Genomic DNA, 20,760 nt, shown 5'->3' with positions numbered 1-20,760 from the left:
CTTCCTCTTCTTTCTCCCCACCCTTTGATTGTTCTGCATTATGAGGAACTTGTGTGTATGTATGTGTATACTTTGGTACCATGGATTTTTACCCGGAGGAGAGAGTCACAAATTACTGCTAAGTCTCTAAAGTATGGGTACAGGACAGAGGCTCCTCTTATTTATATCAAAGAGTGGTACTTCCCTAGACAAAAGTTCTTTTTCAAATTTCATTTCTGTTCCAACGGTTTAAGATGAAAGAGAATGAGGAATAGATTCAAGAACAAAGATTAAATAACATTCAAAATTTAAAACAAAATTTAAAAGGCTTGATAACAGAAGGGAAGGAAGCTTCCTTAGTCAATGTATACGAAAAATACAGAAAAGAAATTAATGGCAAAACTTTTAAATGAAATGCATTTAAAATTGGAAACAAGTCAAAAGATGCCTACACTTGCCCTTATCCTCAATATTATGTAGCAGAGGTCTTAGTCATTATAATAAAACAAAGGAGGTGGTGTGGGATTCTGAACTCACTGATAAATCTTGATATCTCTAAAAGTGGGACAATATGTATATGCCTTCTGATATGATGCAAGAAAGTAGCTTTGATGCATCATTGCAAAAACAAAAACTGAAGCAAAAACTATCCAAGTCTGTAGGTGCAAATGACAAGGAAAAAAAATTAAGCATCACCATGAAGATACAATCAGTGGAATGACAAAATGGGAAATTCTATAGGACAAATGATTCTGATTCTTCAACAAATGGTATGGAGGAAGAAAGCAAAAAGGAAGTGTCTTATAAAATAAATGCAATGTGATGACCTCATTTGGATCCTGATTTTTAAAAAAATATTTTTTAAGTTGTTGATAGACCTTTATTTTATTTATTTATATATACATGGTACTGATAATCGAACCCAGTGCCTCACGAATGCAGGCAAGTACACTACTGCTGAGCCCCAGCCCCAGCCCCTGGATCCTGATTTTTAACAAACGAACTGTTAATAGGCATTTTTGAGACAGAAAATTGAACATGGAATAGGTATTAGATGATATTGTAGAATTGTTGATTTTGTTGGGTATTATATGGTATAATTCTTTTGAAAAATAAGAAAAGGCCTTCTCTCTTTAGAGATACACAAAGTATTGATAAAATAAAATGTGTGAGATTTGTTTTCAAATTCTCTGCCAAAAAAAGAGAAAAAAAGGCAAAATGAAAAATGTATTGTAAGGAGGATAGATAAAATAGGAATAGTGGATTGTTCAACTGTGTGACAGAAAAGTGGGGATTAATTATATTGTCTTTTGTGTTTGAACATTTCCATATTAAGGGTTTATTTTATAAAATCAAATGTTAAATAAATTTTAAATGTTGGTGTTTGGTAATATAAGTTCTTCTAAGTGGAAAATTCTAAGGAACTTCTAGATAAAATATTAGAATACCAGAATTAAGGTTTTTAGATATGAGATTGTTATATAAAATTAAACAGTGTTACTATATTCCAATAATAATTGAATAGAAAAAAGAAAGTATGAAAAACAGAATAATAAAAATATGAAAAGAAAAATGAAAATAAAAGCCTTTATGACCTAGGGAGAGGAAAGAATTTCTTAGATATAAATAGTGGAGATCATAATCCAGAGATTGATAAATTTATCTACATTAAAATCTAGAGGACAAAACTTCCATAAACAAAGAAGTGTCATACACACACACACTAACACACACACATATAAAAATTATTATATATATGTATGTATAAATAAAATGAATACAGTAGGCTATCTAAAAATTTGCACATCATTGAGGGAAAGAAAATCCAATAATTAAAGTTTATAAAATAGTGGGCAGTCACAACAGTAAATAAAATTTAATAAATATGAAAGAATACACCATTTTTAAAATGTCAGGGAAATGTAAATTATAGTACCACCCTTCACAGTGGCAAAAATGGTTAAGACTGGCCATATCTAGTGTTGGTAAGAACGTGGAGCAAAGAGAAAATTCATCACTCATAGTAAGGAGGTAAATTGGTATTGTTTGGTAAGTGACCCAGTATACATGTTAAAAAAAATTCTTGCATATATGCACAAGGATATCTATACAAATATTTTACATGAATAGGAAACAATTGAAAAAACTCAATATCCATCATTAGTGAAATGGAAAATGATAATATATGTATTTCGAAACACCATGTAACAGTTAAAACATGGATACAACCTCAAAAAGTATGTCAAATGAGAAAGTGATCTGGAGAACATTACAGTATGATACATTTGTGTAAATTTAAAAAAATCATGACTCTATATGTATTTACAAACATTTAAACATGGTAAAAGCAAAAGTAAAATTGGACTAGAATGATTCCTACATTTATGATGGAAGTTGCCCATGTGGAGGGAAGAAGTTCAAGTAGAGGAGAGTTCAATCTTATCTGTAACGTTTAATATTTTCTATGAAGAAATGAGACAAATGAAAAATGTTAAAATTTGTTAATTCTTGCTGAAAGGTACAGAAATGCTTGCCTCATGATTACCTAAACTTTTTGAATAAAAAATAAAAATCTCTTTAAAAGCTTTAAGTTCAATTATGCTTTTCTTAAAAGATTAAGTTGACTGGTGGATACAGAAGACTTACTATTTTTATGCCATTTTTTAATTAGAGCTTTATAGTTGTACACAATAGTTGGGTTCATCCCGACGAACGCATACATGCATGGAAATCGATTTCAGTTCATGATCCGCCCCCCTATTATGTCAGTGTTTAAAGTGCATCTGTGCCAGAATGAAAGGGTTATAATTTTTACCTTAAATGAAAACTTGTTAGTAACATGACGACAGAGTGGCATTTCCTGAATCACCCCACCCCACCCCACTCCACCCCACTCCCGCTTGGGCCCCGGGGCTGGTTGTCTTCTGCAATCTGTTGTAACATCCAGCCACGAGGAGTTGGGAGAATTCTGGGAAGCATTTCTGTTTTGTTTGTAACCATGGGAAAGATTTCTCTCGGTCCTAGAGGGATACATGTTCTTATGATAGAGTACATAGTGACTAGTGGCTGAAATTAGGAATGAAAAAGAAATACTATTAAATAGCATTCCTGAAACTGCCCTATCAAATTCAGTTTGATTTTTTTTCATTTTCAATTTGAGTTCGTGATGTGTGTGGGTTTCTTTTAAATAAAATCCGAATCTTACACTTTAGTAATAAAACGTTTAAGAACTTACATTATTGCAGGTTTTAGTATAGGCTCGGCTTGGACTTTTACTAGTAGTTTTAGAAGTTAATCTTTTGGAGATAACTATGGGCACGGAAATTTATCTTTAATTTGTTCACATAAAGGTAGACTTTCTAGAAGTATACTTTTATAGTGTCGCTTACCTCGGATATGTGCCAGTAGAGTCAGTTCTAATGAATGGAAAAATAGCTGTGCTTTTCTTTTATTCTCTTTTACATATGGAGAATTTTTTACATCAATACAAAATTATAAGAAAAAACTAAATTGCGTTTATGGTTAGTCTCTAATTTTGTTCTGAAAGAACAAATCAGTATGTTCAGAAAGGAATTTTGCAAAATTTCACTTTTAATATTATTGATACAATTTACTTAACTGAAGCTATTTGCGTGCTTTTACCTCCCTCACCGCCCGCTTAAAACAGGGGAACAGGAAAGGTTAAAACTCCAAAAGAGAAACATTTACACAGAGATCCTATTTAGCTTTGCTGACTTTCTCTTGGCTCATTCCTACTAGTCCCTAGCGCAATAGGAAGTTTGTCTTCATTCGGCCACCGTCTCGTCAGCGGTACGGAGTATTTTGTCCGCTTGCAGCCGCCGTCTCAGATATTACTCACCGAGTTCTAGGACCGAGGAACTTGTGTTTTCGGGGAGCCGGCTGGTGTTGCCGGCACCATGGAGTCGCCTTTTAGCCCAGGACTCTCTCACAGACCAGATGAAGAGTGGGGTGAGTGGGATCTGCCAATGTACCAGGGGTGGCTCGGGTCCGCGTTTTCCGATTTCTTCCTCCCTACTTCCGCCCACTCTTGGTGACAGGTGTGGATGAGCCTAGCCCTGGGAGTGAGGCCACTCGTTGCCCCTGACTGTGGCCCTGGAATTGTCGAGCAGAACCGTTCGGCTTCTGTCTTGGCCACAGTGAGAGCAAAATGTTGTCTTGATTGGAATTATTATCGTTTATTTTGCTGTTTCCGTTGGGGAAGTACCAGGTGATGGTTTTGAGGGCGATTAGAAGCGTGGGACAGGATGGCTGTGACCGCCAGAAAGCCTGTCAGCTGTTTTCTCAGACTGGGGGATGTGGGTGATGATTGCAGTGCTGTGTGTGTGTGTGTCCGTCCGTCCGCGCGGTGTGTCTGAAGAAATGTGTATGTAATATAAAAAAACCCTCATCTCGCAGCTTTTACTTTTAGGGCTCTAGACTGTCTTCACAGAGAAGCAAAGCACTCAAGCCCCTGACCTCGAGTCCTTGATTACCTATTTATAAGTTTAGTACACTTATAAACGGATACAATCCTAACTGCTCTCCAGATAAAGGTCTGAATTTTTGGTATGGATATTTTGTTTGGTTTTGACGGTCAGAAAGTATGGAATGGAACATAGTGGGAATGAGAGAGAAGCAGCTTTGTCATGTAAGTCTTTAAAGCTTTGTCATGTAAGTCTTTACTCCGACCTGGAGTTGAGCCCAGGAACCCTCTACCGCTGAGCCACATCCCCAGCCCTTTTTACTTTATTTTCCGACAGAATCTTGCTAAATTGCCCAGGCTGGCCTTGAACGTGGGATCTTCCGGCTTTAGCTTCCCAAGTAACTTGGAGTATAGGCACTAGCCACCACCATGACTTATTTATTCTCCATTTGACTGCAAGACTTAATACTGTCTTGGGTTTTGGTATGAATTTGGGATTATGAGGGCTCTGAATGGAACCTGTAGTGGGCCTACAGCATTCACCAGCTTTAGAATTTGGGAGGAAACCAGACTGATTTTGTTTTTCTCCCTTGAACCAACGTTCTCTGTGTGAGTGGAATTTCAACTCCATTTATTGAACCGAAGTCCTCATTTAATTTTCTGATGGCAGACATTTTTTTTAGACATTCTTTAAAATTATTGTATGAGAGATTTTTATTTCAGTCTTTGGGTAGATTTTCTAACAGTTTCTGGAAAAACTGTCTATTCTCAATGCATTTTCCCAAGCCACATATATTAGTCATATTAACAATTACCATTTATTTAGCACTTTATTTTTGTCAGAACTGTACTAAACTCTTTTTAAAAAATATTTATTTTTTAGTTATAGGCGGACCCGATGTCTTTATTTTGTTTTATGTGTTGCTGAGGATTGAACCCAGTGCCTCACACATGCTAGGCGAATGCTGTACCTCTGAGCCACAACCCCAGCCCCTAAACTCTTTGTATGCATTATTTTATCTAATCCTTACAGTAATTTACTGAGATACTGTTATTTTACAGATGAGGAAACTGAGGCTGAGAGAGAATTTGTGCTCAAAGACTTAGAGCTATTGAGTGGTAGAAGCAGGATCAGAATCAGGCTTCTGTACCTCGAAAGCTTATGCCTCTAGTCTGTATCCTATATTGCTTTCCTAACTTCTTTTTTCTACAAATTTGATTCTTCCTACAATGCCTTTTATTAACAAGTCTACTTCAGTATGTCAGAGAGTTATGATTTGTTTTCTCAGCTAGTTCATATTATATTTTCATGATATTTCTTAAACTATAACTAGGGGTATATTTCCTAATGTTATACTTTATGTTCTAATACCCAGAATCCACTTTCCTGACTCCTAGTTCTGATGTTCTTTAATGGAACATTCAGTTCTTTGTTGTTGGATGAATGACTTTTTTCTCCTAGGTATCCTGCCCTTCCCTTCCCTGAGTGCTTCTCCTTACCGTTGTTTTCTAGGCTTCCCTTTTTAAACTCCTTTTCTTTGAAAACTTTAATTTCTTAGGTGTTCACTAAAGGGATAGATTTTTGCAAGCACTTAAGTATAAAACTACTATCTGCTAGTGTTTCTCAGTAAAAAATGGATTTGTTCTGTGGGAGTTGTTGTTTGGGTGCTTTACTGATATACTTGATTTTTTTTTTTTAATATTAGAAGCTATAGAGTTAAGCCAGTTGTGGTGGCACATGCCTGTAATCCCAGAAATTTGGGAGGTTGAGGTAGGAGGATTGCTAATTTGAGGACAGCTTCAGCAATTTAGTGAAAAAAAAAAGAAAAAAAGAGTTTGTTCTAATAAAATTGATGTGAATCTGAAAAAAAAAAAAAAAGAAAAGAAAAGAAAGAAAGGGCTGGAAATGTAATTCAGTGGCAAAGTGACCCTGGGTTCAATCCTGTGCCAAAACAAAACTAACTAGATAGGATTTTAAAAATCAGGTCAGATTAGATAATTTCTATTTCTTGTGACTCTGAGGACTTTAAATAATTTAAATAAAGTGATTGTCTCAGAATAGCCCATGATGGAATGTGCTCCCTGCTCCTTTTAACTTGGGTAATGAAATTAAGAGCAAAGGTCGGCAAACATTTTGAAAAGGTCCAGATAGTAATTATTTCAGGCATTGTGATCATGTAGTTTCTTGTAGCTACTCGTCTCTGTTGCTGTTGTATAAAAGCAGCCATAAGAAATCTAAATGCCAGCCTCAGTAAAAAGTGAGGCTAAGCAACTAGGTGAGACCCTGTCTCTAAATAAAATACAAATTAGGACTAGGAGTATGATTCAGTGGCTGAGTGCCCCTGAATTCAATTCCGAGTAAACAAACAAACAAACAAACAAAAATCTGTAAATGAATGAGAATGGCCATGTTCTAATAAAACTCGATGTAAATTGAAATTTGAATTTCACAGTTATTTTTGATCTAGTACTTAAGAGTCTTTTTTTTTTTAGTATAGTTTTAGATTTACAGAATAATTGAGCACATATAGTTCTTCCCTACTCCATAAAATTTCCCTATTGGTAACATGTTGGCATTAGATTAACACTTTTGCTACAATTGATAAAATAGTATTGATACATTAATATTAACTAAAGTTCATAAGGTTTACTGTGTGTGTGTGTTTTACTGCTTTCACTCTTAAATAATTCTTTTTTTTTTTTTTAAAGAGAGAGTGAGAGAGAGAATTTTTTTTTTAATATTTATTTTTTTGTTCTTGGTGGACACAACATCTTTGTTGGTATGTGGTGCTGAGGATCAAACCTGGGCCGCACGCATGCCAGGCGAGCGCGCTACCGCTTGAGCCACATCCCCAGCCCCACTCTTAAATAATTCTTAAGGTTTTTTTTTTTTTTTTTTGGTACTTTGAAATTGAACTCTGGGGTGCTTAACCACTGAGCCACATCCCCAGCTTTTTTTTTTTTAAATTTTATTTAGAGACAGGGTCTCACTGAGTTGCAAGTGCCTCGCTAAACTGCTGAGTCTGGCTTTGAACTCATGATCCTCCTACCTCAGCCTCCTGAGTTGCTGGAATTATAGGCATGTGCCGCCACACCTGTGCACCTTAATGTAAGGTTAATTCTTTGAGTTTTGATGGCCAAAGGAAAGTATCCATCATTACAATATCATACACAATAGTTTTACTGCCCCACAAATTCCCTGTGCTTCACCTATTCATTTCTTTCCCATTCCCTCTTCCCAAGTTCCCCTTCCAACCACTGATCTTTTCACTGTCTCCATAGTTTTGCCTTTTGAAGAATATCATATATTTGGAATTGTACAGTAAGTAACCTTTGTAAATTGACTTCTTTCACTTAGCAGTATACATTTAAGGTCCCTCCCTATCTCTTGTGTCTTGATACCTTATTTTTTCACACTGATTAAATTTACATTGTATGTAAATACCATAGTGTATTAGTTCCATAGTATATTAGTCTGTGAGGCTGCCATAACAAAATATCATAGACTAAGTGGTTTAAACAACATAATTTTAGTTTCTCACAGTTCTAGAGGCTGGAAGTTCCAAATGGAAAGCTCCAGTTTTGATGAGGGCTCTCTTCTGGTTGTAGATGGCTGCTTCCTTTTTTTTTTCTTTAATATTTTTTTTAGTTATACATGAACACAATATCTTTATCTTGTTTGCTTATTTTTTTATGAGGATTGAACTCAGTGCCTAACATGTGTGAGGCAAGCGCTCTGCCATTGGGCCACAATCCCAGCCTAGCTGCTTTTTTAATGCATTATCACATGTCATTGGGAGAGAATTTTTTTTATTTTTTGTTTGTTCTTTTTAGTTATACATGATAGTAGAATTTATTTTCACATATTATATATACATGGAGTATAACTTCCTTTTTTTATTTATAGAGAGAGAGAGAATTTTTTTTAACATTTATTTATTTTATTTTTTAGTTTTTGGTGGACACAACATCTTTGTTTGTATGTGGTGCTGAGGATCGAACCCAGGCCGCACGCATGCCAGGCGAGCGCGCTACCGCTTGAGCCACATCCCCAGCCCCAGGAGTATAACTTCCATTCTTGTGTTTGCACATGATGTGGAGTTATACAGGTCATGTATTCATATATGAACATAAGAAAGTTATGTTCAATTCATTCTACTTGTAAGGCCATGGTCCTGTCACATTAGGACCACACCCCTTATTACCTCATTTAACTTAGCTCCTAAAGACCTTATTTGTGAATACAGTCATATTGGGTGTTAGGGCTTCAATACATGGATTTGTCAGGGTAGGGGGAACACAGTTTAGTCCATAGTACAGTTTTCATACCCATTTACCTATTGAAGTACATCTAGGTTGCTTCCAACCTAGATGTATAAAGCTGTTATAAAAGTGTGTGCAGGTTTTTGTGTGAACATAAGTTTTCAAATCATTTGAGTAAATACCGAGGAGCATGATATTCTGAGTTGTGTGGTTGGACTACATTTTATTTTGTAAGAAACTGCCAAACTTTCTTCCAAAGTGGCTGTATCATTTTGCTTTCCCACCAGCAATGAATGGGTGTTCTGTTGTTCCACATCCTCATTAACATTTACTATTACCAGTGTTTTGGAGATTAACAATTCTGATAGGTGTGTGGTGGTATCTCATTGTTTCAATTTGCAATTTTCTGATGACATATGATGTTGAGCATCTTTTTATAGCTTATTTGCTCTCTCTATATTCTCCCTCTCCCTCCTGCTTGCCTACCGCCAAACTACTCTTTCTGTTTTGTTCCCCTCCACATAAGACATATGTACCAAGATCAGAAGGTTCCTCCCATTGTGGTTTCTTCTATGTCTTCAGTCTCTTCTGTGAAGGTTCTCATTGCCTTCTGGTACTAACCAAAACCTGATGACACAGCTTTCCCTAAGTACCTGAGCAGTAACTTTTTTTATTCTCAAACCTTTTACCATGGTACCTTGGAAGGTAGCAAAGGTCCTTCCTTTTCCTCCCCTGCTCCCTGAAAATATCTAGGTGTGAAGCTCATTTTGTCACAATATGTCATCCTCTGAGTCATTTTCACTCACTTTTTGAAAAATTTCAGCAACTAGCTTACTGTCACTCTCTCCAACATTATTAGATGATTTTAGTATGCTCAGAGAAGAGCCTTCAAACATTTATTTCCTGGACCTGCACTCTTGTTTTTTACCTGTCTTGGCTATTTACTCCTCTGATCATAAGCCTATGTGCTGTTATGTCCCATAACATGATCTCACTTTCAAAGAATCTAACTCTGATCACCATCTCCTGTCCTACTGGTTCACTCCCTTTAATATTCCAATTCCAAAAATCCTTCAGCTCCACTAAGATTTTCCCATCTTTTCATTGTCTCTCATTACCTTTATGTCATCATTTTCCCTGTACCTGGTTAAAATACCATGGACATCATTGTAACTATTCTTTGCTTACACCTTAACATCCTTGTTGGTAACTTGTTGTGTAGATCTCTTTGGATAAGCTACCAACCTTTATTAAATCTGGCTCTGCGTACCCCATGCCTGCACTAATAGCAGAATGTAGCTGAAATTCAATCTTTGCTGACTGGTCTTATTTTAAATTCATGATACTAACCTGAAGCAGGCCAACCATATTTCCCTGATTTTACTCTCTCACTTTGATGATCGTTTTATGAAGTTGCTTCCCTCCTCAAACCTCCAGCATCTTTTCCCTCATTCTTCAAATGAGCTAGAGCCAGCCCTTTCTCATGTGTTTTAAATTCCTCCTCATATTTTCAAGAATATTGCTGAATATATTCTTCCTTTTGTTTCCTGCATCATTTATCCATCTCTACACTAGATCGTCTCTGTCAGTACATATGTAGTTAAAAAAAAAAGGAAACAAAACTCCTTTTAGAGGTTTTTCTCTTTATTTTATAGCAGAAAATCCATGTTCAGTGATGCTAGTTTCTCTTCTCTCATGTCTCTTAAACTCACTTCAATCAGATTATATCACTCTGCAGAAGCTATTTATTTCTAAGGTCTCCACTGATTTCTTACTGCTAAACCTAGTGGCCTATTTCTCATTTTGCTAAACTTATAAGAAGTAAACAAACAAATGATCAAGGTGGAATCAGGTGGAAAAGGTGGCTATGCAAACTAAAAATAATAGCTGCCATAGTTTATTGCTGTTGAAGGAAATCCAAATATTGGTAGCGTGGAGCTGGTGAAAAGGACATAGGAGTAGGCAATAGATATTAGAGATACTATAGGGGTAAACAGTGCCACTAGTTTCTCATGAATTCTATAATATTCTATAAATATAGTCATATATTTATCAACCACCATCAGTTTGTTAACCACAGAAAAGCTGAAAGATCAGTACATTGATGACTTGTATTTTCCTTATCTAAATTTATCAGCTGTTAACATCCTGCCACACTCTTTAAGAATCATGCATACTTCATCCTCTCTCATCTGAAAATAGGCAGCAGATAATATGATACTCCTAAACACTTCACCATGAATTTCCTAAGAACAATGAAATATTTTTTAAAAAAATATTTATTCTTAAGTTTTAAGTGGACAGAATATCTTTATATTACATTTATGTGGTGCTAAGGATCAAACCCAGTGCCTTGTACATGCTAGGTGAGCACTCAGCCCCGAACAAGGAAATATTTATTTTTAAAAAGCATGAATTTAGGGGCTGGGGTTGTGGCTCAGCAGTAGAGTGCTTACGAGGGTACCTGTAAGGCCCAGGGTTCATTCCTCAGCACCACATAAAAATAAGTAAATAAAATAAAGATATTGTGTCCAACCACAACTAAAAAATAAATATAAAAAAAGCATGATTTCATACTAATACTTAGTGTTCAAAGCCAAATCATAGGGTTTATTCTTACCTTCATGCATTGAATATAGTCATCCAACACTTAACAACAGGGACACATTCTGAGAAGTATTGTGCAAACATCATAGAGTATACTTACATAAATTAGATTGTATAGTCTATTACACACTTAGATTATATGGTATATATGTATTTAGTGACGCTTGTTGCTCCTAGGGCCATGATGAACAGAAGAACAGGAAATTCAATTAAACAAGAGAGAAAAATGATGCAGTTGAGATACAGTAAACATGAGATGTATGAGGTGTCTGCTAGTGGAACATGGTGTAGTTTTTTTTTTCCTTTTTTTTGTGGTACTGGGCATTGAATGCAAGAGTACCCTAACTCTGAGCTACACTGCCAGCTGTTTTTATTTTTTGAATTTTGAGGCAACATCTCACCACGTTACTCAGGCTGGCTTCGAACTTGGAATCGTCCTGCCTCAGCGTCCCGAATTGCTGAAATTACTGATGTGTGCCAATGCAACATGGTGTACTGTTTTACAGTAAACTTTTTTTCACATATGGAAGGAGCATACTCTAAATTAATGATAAAAATTATAGTAAATACTAAACTAGTCATTGTTTCTCCTTTTGTATTTTATTATTATTGGGGTGAGATAATCTGACATGACACCAATATTCTATTTTTATTAAATCTCTACCCACCAACTTTAGCTTCATTAATAATTTCAGTCTGTATTTCCTACTGCTCTAATGGTTGCTAAATGGGAATTATCTATCTCTGTCATTCTGTCTACATTCATTAATTTGCAAGTAATACTGTACTATAAGAAAGAGCCCTCTCTCTTTCTTTATTTCCCTCTTTCTCTTTCTGATTTATTGATTCCTTTTTGGTTTAATGGGTTGTAATCTGTTACTCTTATTTTATTGTGATGTTCAGATTTTCCAAGATTTGACCTCTGGGAGTCTATTTATATTGGTGTCTTTGATCTTTTGATATATTCCTATTATTCACTGAGAATTTCCTTATTTCCTAACACAACAAGATTTTTCAGGTTATTTTGCATTTTCTCTGTTTCAGCTCTGGAATCAACCATTTGTCCAAAGAGCTTGGGTTTAGTGGAGGATGGGGAGGCAGGGATTCTCCTTCCTGCCAAGGAGGGTGTAAGCCACCTAAGAAATTAAAGTCTAGAATAATTAGTGAAGAACAAAAGACAAAGTCAGAATTAGGTTTAAAGGATTGGAGCACCTGATAGGTCCAGTCCACACAGGAGCTGGAGCTACATAATTAGAAAATGGCTCCTGTTGTTTATTTAAGGGGGTACATCAAAGGCAGGGGTAAGGTTTCAAGGGTGGAGTCTTGCTTGTGATGTCTTATAGTCAGCCGGTTGTTTGGCATCTTGGCAGGTCACACCCATCTCAGAAGGGCTGTGTGCCTGGGTGGTTATAGCAGGTCATCCCATCTCTGGTGCTGTGTGGGACCTTTGGCAGAGCTCACAACGGGTCTGGGCAGTCAACCAGAGGAAATGTCCACTGGAAGTTCCCAGACACCTGTTTATTAGGCTGTGATGTGCAACAGTCCACACACAGCCCATGGATGGCTCTCAACAGATGGTATTTCGTATCCAAGAACTGGGCACACAATAGATTTTTTTTGGGGGGGGGGGTTCTGGAGATTGAGTTTAGGGGCATTCGACCACTGAGCTACATCCCCAGTTCTATTTTGTATTTTATTTAGAAACAGGGTTGTTACTGAGTTGCTTAGTGCCTTGCTTTTGCTGAGGCTGGCTTTGAACTCATGTTTTTCCTGCCTCAGCCTCCCTAGCCGCTGGGATTACAACAAGTGTGCGCCACCATGCCTGGCCACATAAGAGTTTTTTTTTTTTTTCCACATAATAGTTTTATTGCTACTGAAATGTCATTGTTGGTAGAACCACTAAGTAAACAGAACTAGGAAAAATATGTATGTATATGTTAACACACATTTCCAAACATCTGTAACTACTTGTGTATGTATGTATATATTTTTAAAAGAGCTCATTTACTAATGCTTCCAATTCCAGCCCAACATCTTTTTTTTTTTAATATTTATTTTTTAGTTATTGGTGAACCAACATCTTTGTTGGTATGTGGTGCTGAGAATCGAACCCGGGCCGCACGCATGCCAGGTGGGCGCGCTACCGCTTGAGCCACATCCCCAGCCCCCAACATCTTTTTTTTTTTTTTTTAAATATTTTCTTTTTTAGTTATAAGTGGACACAACACCTTTATTTTATTTTTATGGGTGCTGAAGATCGAACCCAGTGCCTCATGCATGCCAGGCAGGCACTCTATCACTGAGCCACAACCACAGCCCTTATGGTTTTTATTTTAATTGAAAATATTTTATTTAACCTACTCTATCTACAATGTTTGCATTTCAACACACATAATAAAAATAAAAACTAATAAGATATTTTACATTCTTTTTTTCTCACTAGTCTCAAAATCCAACGTGTGCTTTACCCCTAGAGTGTTCTTTTGTTTTTCTGCTTCGTTTTTAAAACTAATTTTTATTGGTGCATTTTAGTTATATATAATAGTGGGATTTATTATGCAGTATTTGGCTATGCACTTAAAATAAGGTCAGTCACCTTCCCCAGTCCCTTCTCTTCTCCTCTCTTCCTTCCCTCAATCTGCTTGTTTGCTGAAATGACCTATACTACATATTTGTAAATAATTATTTTTTAATTGGTGCATTGTAATTTTACATAATAATGAGACTGATTATGCCATATTCATTTATGCGTATAACATAATATGATCAATTTTATTCTCCAGTACCTTCTCTTTTCCTCCTGCTTATGGTTCTTTTAATCTTTCCCTTTTCCATGTTTTTAACTCCTTTTTTAGATAGGGAGAAATCAGACTCGAGTTATTTTAGATTTAATCATTTGCTCTACCAGTTAAATATATTGCTAAATGTACTTACTCTCCTAACTACTCAGGCTGCCTTTTCCATCTGCCACTCTGTTCTCTCTCCCTCTGATCCCATTTCATTGGTGGCTGAAACATGCTGCCACTTCCCCTTCTCCCATACAATCCCATTTCTCTGTATCCAGGTACACTGCACAAAACCCCATCACTCTCATTGTTCTATTTCCTCTAAAGCTGACTTCTCTTAATGTTAGGAGGGATAGGGACAGGAAGCGAAGGAACAATGGAAGGAATTGGTAGGAAGCCATATATGGATTTATATTTTGAATACAAGGCTGACAGAATTTGCTGGGAGATTGAATGCAAAATGTGAGAAGAAAAGTAGGTTTTTTAGCCTGAGCAACTGGGAGAATTGACTTGTCATTAACTGAGATGAAGATAGAACTATTGTTTAATGGAGGTGATCAGGAGCTCAGTTTGGGATGTGTGCAGTTTGAGATGCCTTTCAAACACACAATAGGAGACAACAGTATTCGATCTGTACATGGTTCTTGAAGTGTGGGGAATATATATTTGGGAATGCTTGGCATATAGATACTATTTAAAGCTATGAGAACTGAGTAGGAACCTGACCCAAAGTTGAAGGTAATAAAGGAGACAAATTCAAAATAAAGGCAGAGATGCCAAGATTTATCATGCCATTGGCATCTGCAGACTTAAAGTAAAAAGTTAGTGCTCTTAGCAAAAGCAGCTTCTCTAAGTCCCTGTGTAAGCTCAGGGACAAGTTCATGTTTGGGAGGTGAGCCCATTAAGGAAGGGGAAACAAATGAGATAGGAGAAAAACAAAGCTAATGTATTTTGGGAAGCTAAGTGAAGAAATGCTTCAGTTAACGTGAAAGGATCTACTGTGTCAATTGCTGTTGATAGGTCAGGTAATTTACTATTGAATTTAACTTATGGAAGTCATTGGTGACATTATTATTATTATTATTTTGTGTGTGTGTGTGTAGGGAAGAACCTGATTGGAGCAGGTTCAAAATCAAATGGGAGGAAAGAAATGAGAGACAGAGGGCATAGAGAAACTCTCAAGGAGTTTCAGCGTACCTGTATAGTCATATAGCCACAGTCACCTACTTAAGTTTTTCAGCTCTGGAGCTGAGTTTAAGGTATCTGTTTCTTAGAGTTGTATTATTATTGCGTGTACTTTGCTAATGCACACATACCTTGATAATTACACATAATAATAACTTACTATATATAAAATTTTTTAGTAGTTACTATTTATTTATTTAAAAAAATAAATCCACCTTTAATTTTTATGCAGGAAAAGACAGTTTTGTTCCTGATTTTGAAATAACTAGTTACTATTTTAAGTTGGTAAAATGTTTGTCATTGGCCAAGAAAGTAATAGGCTGGCAGTATAATTCATAAACGTGTATAGTGAGGAAATGACCAGAGCAGTTTCAGTGGTGTAATAATAGAATATTCAGGAGGACCTAGATATGTTTGTTTGCTTTTTGAGATAGGGTCTTGCTGTTACGTAGGCTCACCTTAAATTGAGGTTCTTCTGCCTCAGCCTCCCTGAGTACCTAAGATGACAAGCATGCCCCACCATGCCCAGCTCAAATGACCTAGATTTGGAAACTTCCTCAAAGCATTTGAAATTCTGAAAGTGTTAGAGAAAACTTTACAGATTATATGTTGATCAATCATCTTGGGCCTTGATCTTTTTCTACAAAATTTTCAATCTAGTTTATTGAAGAGTTGTTTTCTTTCTTCTTCTTTTTTTCCCATATTAGGGATTAAACCCAGGGGTGCTTTATCAGTGAGCTACATTTCCAGCCCTTTTTCTTTTTTATTTTGAGACAGGGTCTCCTTAAATTGCCTAGGCTGGCCTCAAACTTGCGATCCTCCTGTCTCAGCCTTCTGAGTTGCTGTGATTACAAGGAGTGTGTCACTATGCCTGACTTGAGGAGTCTTTTCTGTATTCATATTTTTCTTATAATTAAGCCTCATTAAAAAATTGGGATGTAGTTCAGATTGCTGAAATGAATCCCCCCCCACATTGAACCCCTTGGTCTGTATATGCTAGGCAAACACTCCACCACTGAGCTACATCCTAGATCAACTTTGTGTGTGTGTGTGTGTGTGGGGGCGGGGGAGTATTGGGGATTGAACCCAGGAGTGCTCTACTATGGAGCTATATCCCCAGTCCTGTTTGTTTGTTTTTTGAGAGAAGTTCTCTCTAAATTGCTAAACTTTTCCGGCAGCCTCTCAAGTCAATTGGATTACCAGTGTATACTACCACAACCAGTCCTAGACCAATTTTTATTATCTAGATAGAAAATTGCTTGTACACTTAACTGAAGGCAGAGATGGCAAACACACAATACATGTATATTCTCCACAGTCCTCTCCAATCATCGTTGCTGATCAACCACATTATTTTTTTTGTGCTGAGCCCGGAGGTATCATCACTATTTTCGTTTGTAATGTTCCAGAAAGTTACTGCCAGTTATTCCAACATGACATACAACAAAAAGCCTTTTTGAATTCCTAGTGTAAGGATTTAGTCCATAAGATGAAAATTATATGGAAAATAATGCATATGTTGAAACTAGCTTTGAATTGTTTGTCATTCATGTGACTCAAATTTATCAATAAGAGTAGTGGCTAATGAGAAACCCTAGCAAAGCTGGAGTAACAGATACAGTGTTTATTCTCTTGTCAGATCATTAAATTAACAATTAATCTCTCTTCTTTTGTTTAAAGATTCTACCCTGTTTGCTGAACTTGGTTATTTAACAGACACTGATGATCTGCAGTTGGATGCAATAAATGAGACTTATGTAAGTGTTTGTTAGAGGAGGAATGCTGAATAATGTGATGTTTGATTTTCACCCTAATTATTGCAAGAAGGTTTCAGTATAACTGGTTTAGGCTAATAATTTAAATTTAAATAATGTTCATGATCAAGTATGAAAGTAGTCATTTTGTAGTTAGTAAATAGGACAGTACAATTTCATTGATGTTGGTATGGGAAGACTTGTATTCTAAGCTTGGCTTTAGGTGTGGGTAACCTTGGAAAAGTCACTTAATGGCTCACTTCTTGTTTTTAGAGATACTTTACTGCGTAAAGGAATTGGTGTGATATTAAGGGGTGTATGTGAGTCATGGACCCCATCAAGTAGAACTTACCAACTTCTTTTTTAAAAGTTATATATTCTTACTGTAGAAAACTGAATATTAGGTATATCCTTATTTTTTGCCTTTGATTATTTAGAAGTCTATGTAAAAGCTATGATAGTAATACCCTCAGTTCTCAAAAATTTCTTAAATTTTCTTTTTCCTCTTCTTGATGAGTATGTATGAAGTTGATTAGCCTATGAAATTTTTAACTTTGTCTTGTTCTGTATAATGGGTGAGATGCTGCTGTACTGGGGAAGTAATTCAAGTGAGTACAGTAATTTATCAATCAGGTTGAATATCACTTTATTTATTTATTTATTTGATACTGGTGATTAAACTTAGAGGTGCTTAACCAATAAGCCACATCCCCAGCCCTTTTTTATTTAGAGACAGGATATTGTGAGTTGCTTAGGGCTTTACTAAGTCGCTGAGGCTGGCTTTGAACTCATGATCCTCCTGCCTCAGCCTCCTGAGCCACTGAGATTACAGGCATGTGCCACCATGCCTGGCTGAATATCACTATTTTTTAAGCTCTTATTAACATGAATATAAAAATATATATGCGTACCCAGTAAATTTCAGATGTATCTCAAAGAATGACTTAGAATTGTTTTACTATGAATCAATAGAAGAGAAAGAAACTCATGTTATATTTTTAAAAATCACTGTGTGAGATTTTAATGGTTTTGTTTACTCTTTGAGATATTTTAGATTATGACCTGATGATTAAATTGACTTTTCTTATTGGCTGATGGACTAAGCAACTCTGTTTCTTTCATAATCTCTTGTTTCTTTCATAACCTCTTGGTCCTGCCACGCATGGTGGTGTTCACCTGTAATCCCTGCTACTCAGGAGGCAGGAGGATTGCAAGTTGCAGGCCAGCCTGGGCAATTTAGGGAGACCCTGTCTCAAAATAAATGGGCTCAGTAATAGAGCACTCTTGGGTTAAATCCCTAGTACTGTAAACAAACAAACAAACAAACCAAAAAACCCCTCTAGATCCTGTTTCTTTTAAATACTATCAAGAAATGGTGTGTTAAGTTTGAAAATTTCTAGGAAATATGATTCTGATTTTATAACTCACATTCTATTACGTTATGGAAGTTGCTCAAAGTCAGTTCCTTAATTTTTCCATTATAACATGAAGGAATTAGATTAGATGATCTCTTAGGGTCCTGGTATCTTCCTTCTTCTACATGATAGAAGAATTTCCCTTCATAAGTCATAAGTGCTAATGTATTTTATCTCACATGAAATGGGCCTGTTACATTTCCAACCAGATAGAATTCTTTTGTTGTAGAAGGTATTTGACTTTTTGGCTGAAGACTGATAGAGTCAGAAGCATCTGTGAAGTCAGTTATACCAATCAATGAACATGTTTAAAAGGACTGCTAGCATGAGGGCCAGCAGCATTGTTAAGTTTACTTAGACTAAGAAAGTATAAGTATGTTTTGGATGCTACAAGTCTGCTTAATTTTTTTTTTAAAGCTCTGTCTCTGCCCCCTGTTTTGTTTTGGGTGGTGGTCCTGGGGATTGAACCCTGGGCCTTGTGCATGCGAGGCAAGCACTCTACCAACTGAGCTAGATTCCCAGCCTAATTTTTTTGATATGTAAGTTCAAATAAGAGAACAAAATGTAAGGAAATTGATTTAATCAATTTGATTGATGGTTCTTTCATGATTTAAGTGTTTTTTAAAAAATATTTATTTTTTAGTTTTAGGTGGACACAATATATTTATTTTATTTTTATATGGTGTTGAGAATCGAACCCAGTGTCTCATGCATGCTAGGCGAGTGTTCTACCACTTAAGCCACATCCCTAGTCCCTAAGTGTTTTCTTTTTATGTGAACTTTCACATATTTTCTTTATGTACCTTGTATCAATATTTACTCAGTAAAGAGCAGTCTGATTATAAAAAAGTTCATATTCTCTCCTTATGTTACTTTCCCAATAAAAATAAACCATATAATAGATATTTTGAAATAATAATACTGTTTGAGAAATTATTAACAAATGATTGTTAACAATTATTAGATGAATTTTTACTTTTCGTCTATAGCTTACTTTCTCTGTTGTAGCTGTTTTATCATCTGTTGTTTGCCTTTTGACTTTATTACATTGTTTACTTTTTTTATTGTTTGTTTTTAGTTATACCTGACAGTAGAATCCATTTTGACATAATTATAAAAAGCTTGGAATATATCTTGTTCTAATTCAGACCCCAGTACCTCTCCTTCCTCTTCCTTCTCCCAATCTCTTTCTCCCTTCTATTGATCTTTCTGCCATTTATCTATAGTTTTTTTAAAATTAATTTCTTGTGGCTGTGCATAATGGTGAGATTCACTGTGGTATATTCATATATGTACATATGGAAGTTATTCAGATTCATTTACTGTCTTTTCTTTTCCTATCCTCCCTCCTTTCCTTTTGTTCCCCTTTGACTTCTCCACTGAAAAACTTCTGTGACCTCCACCATTTTGCTGTTGTCTCTTATGCCAAACACTGTAAAATAGACTGGTACTGTCTTGATCTCAAATTCATGCGAGGATTCTGAAATCATGTCAGTTTTCATTTTTATATACGCTAGAAGGTGATCAACCAGATAATCCATAAAAATCATTATTTTTAAGTAAAAAAAAATTAACACATAAATGAAAAGAAACAAAGGGATCCCCTTTAAGAGGTTTGTTTACTCCTCTTTGAGAGTTTTATCTCCTAAGACTAAAAAATATTTTTTAATTCATAAAATTTTAGAAATTTGAAAAGCACAGAACAGTAGAAAAAGAATTACCTTGTGGTAAGTTACTCTCTTTATGATTCTTCCGTGTTTTTTTGGTATATGTGTATTCTTTCCTTTATATAGAGAGATGATATTAGGGACAAGCTCTTTGTTTGGACTTGTTTTCCTTAATGGCAATGGGAAAACCTATTTTGTTGGAGCTCCCTTATGACAAAAGACACATTTTGCGACTCTTTTAATGGTCTGTTCCCACAGAAAAGAATAAATCCAACTAAAGCTTTTTGGAATTGGTACCTCCTTTCTAATTTACTACTGTGTTTTAAATAACTTAATTGGTTTGATTTCAAGTTGTGTTTCTTTTATTGTAATATTCTTTTACTGATTTGAAACCTACAGGAAAATAATTTTGATCATCTTGATTTTGATTTGGATTTGATGCCTTGGGAATCAGACATTTGGACCATCAACAACCAATTCTGTACAGGTAATAATGTGCTTTGTTGATAAAAGCTTTAACTAGACCATTTATTTTATAGTTTGGTAATAATTGAAATTAGGTGGGTTACTTTGGTGGGGTAAAAGATTCCAGGGAGTATCTATTCCTACTTTTGATATGACAATGCATAAATGAATTTCTTGCCAAAATGAATATAAAGAATTTCATAATTATGTTTCAGT

The 20,760-nt window shown here is 35.8% G+C and overlaps 1 protein-coding gene across 1 annotated transcript in view; it reads left to right on the top strand.

Moving 5' to 3' along the window:
* Positions 1-3,795: 3,795 nt before the first annotated feature.
* Positions 3,796-20,760, top strand: part of Atf6 (activating transcription factor 6) — a 213,084-nt gene continuing 196,119 nt past the window's right edge. Inside the window, exons 1-3 of the mRNA XM_078027138.1 lie at positions 3,796-3,948; positions 16,924-17,000; positions 20,479-20,566. Of these exons, the coding sequence (XP_077883264.1) occupies positions 3,897-3,948; positions 16,924-17,000; positions 20,479-20,566 (217 nt within the window). The 5' untranslated portion in view covers positions 3,796-3,896. The remainder of the gene's footprint in view (positions 3,949-16,923; positions 17,001-20,478; positions 20,567-20,760) is intronic.

This window comes from Ictidomys tridecemlineatus, chromosome 11 (genome assembly GCF_052094955.1).
Source record: "Ictidomys tridecemlineatus isolate mIctTri1 chromosome 11, mIctTri1.hap1, whole genome shotgun sequence".
In the NCBI taxonomy this organism is placed as follows: Eukaryota; Metazoa; Chordata; class Mammalia; order Rodentia; family Sciuridae; genus Ictidomys; species Ictidomys tridecemlineatus.
The sequence above is the reverse complement of the archived record's forward strand: the minus strand, read 5'-3'. Positions and strand labels throughout refer to the sequence as shown.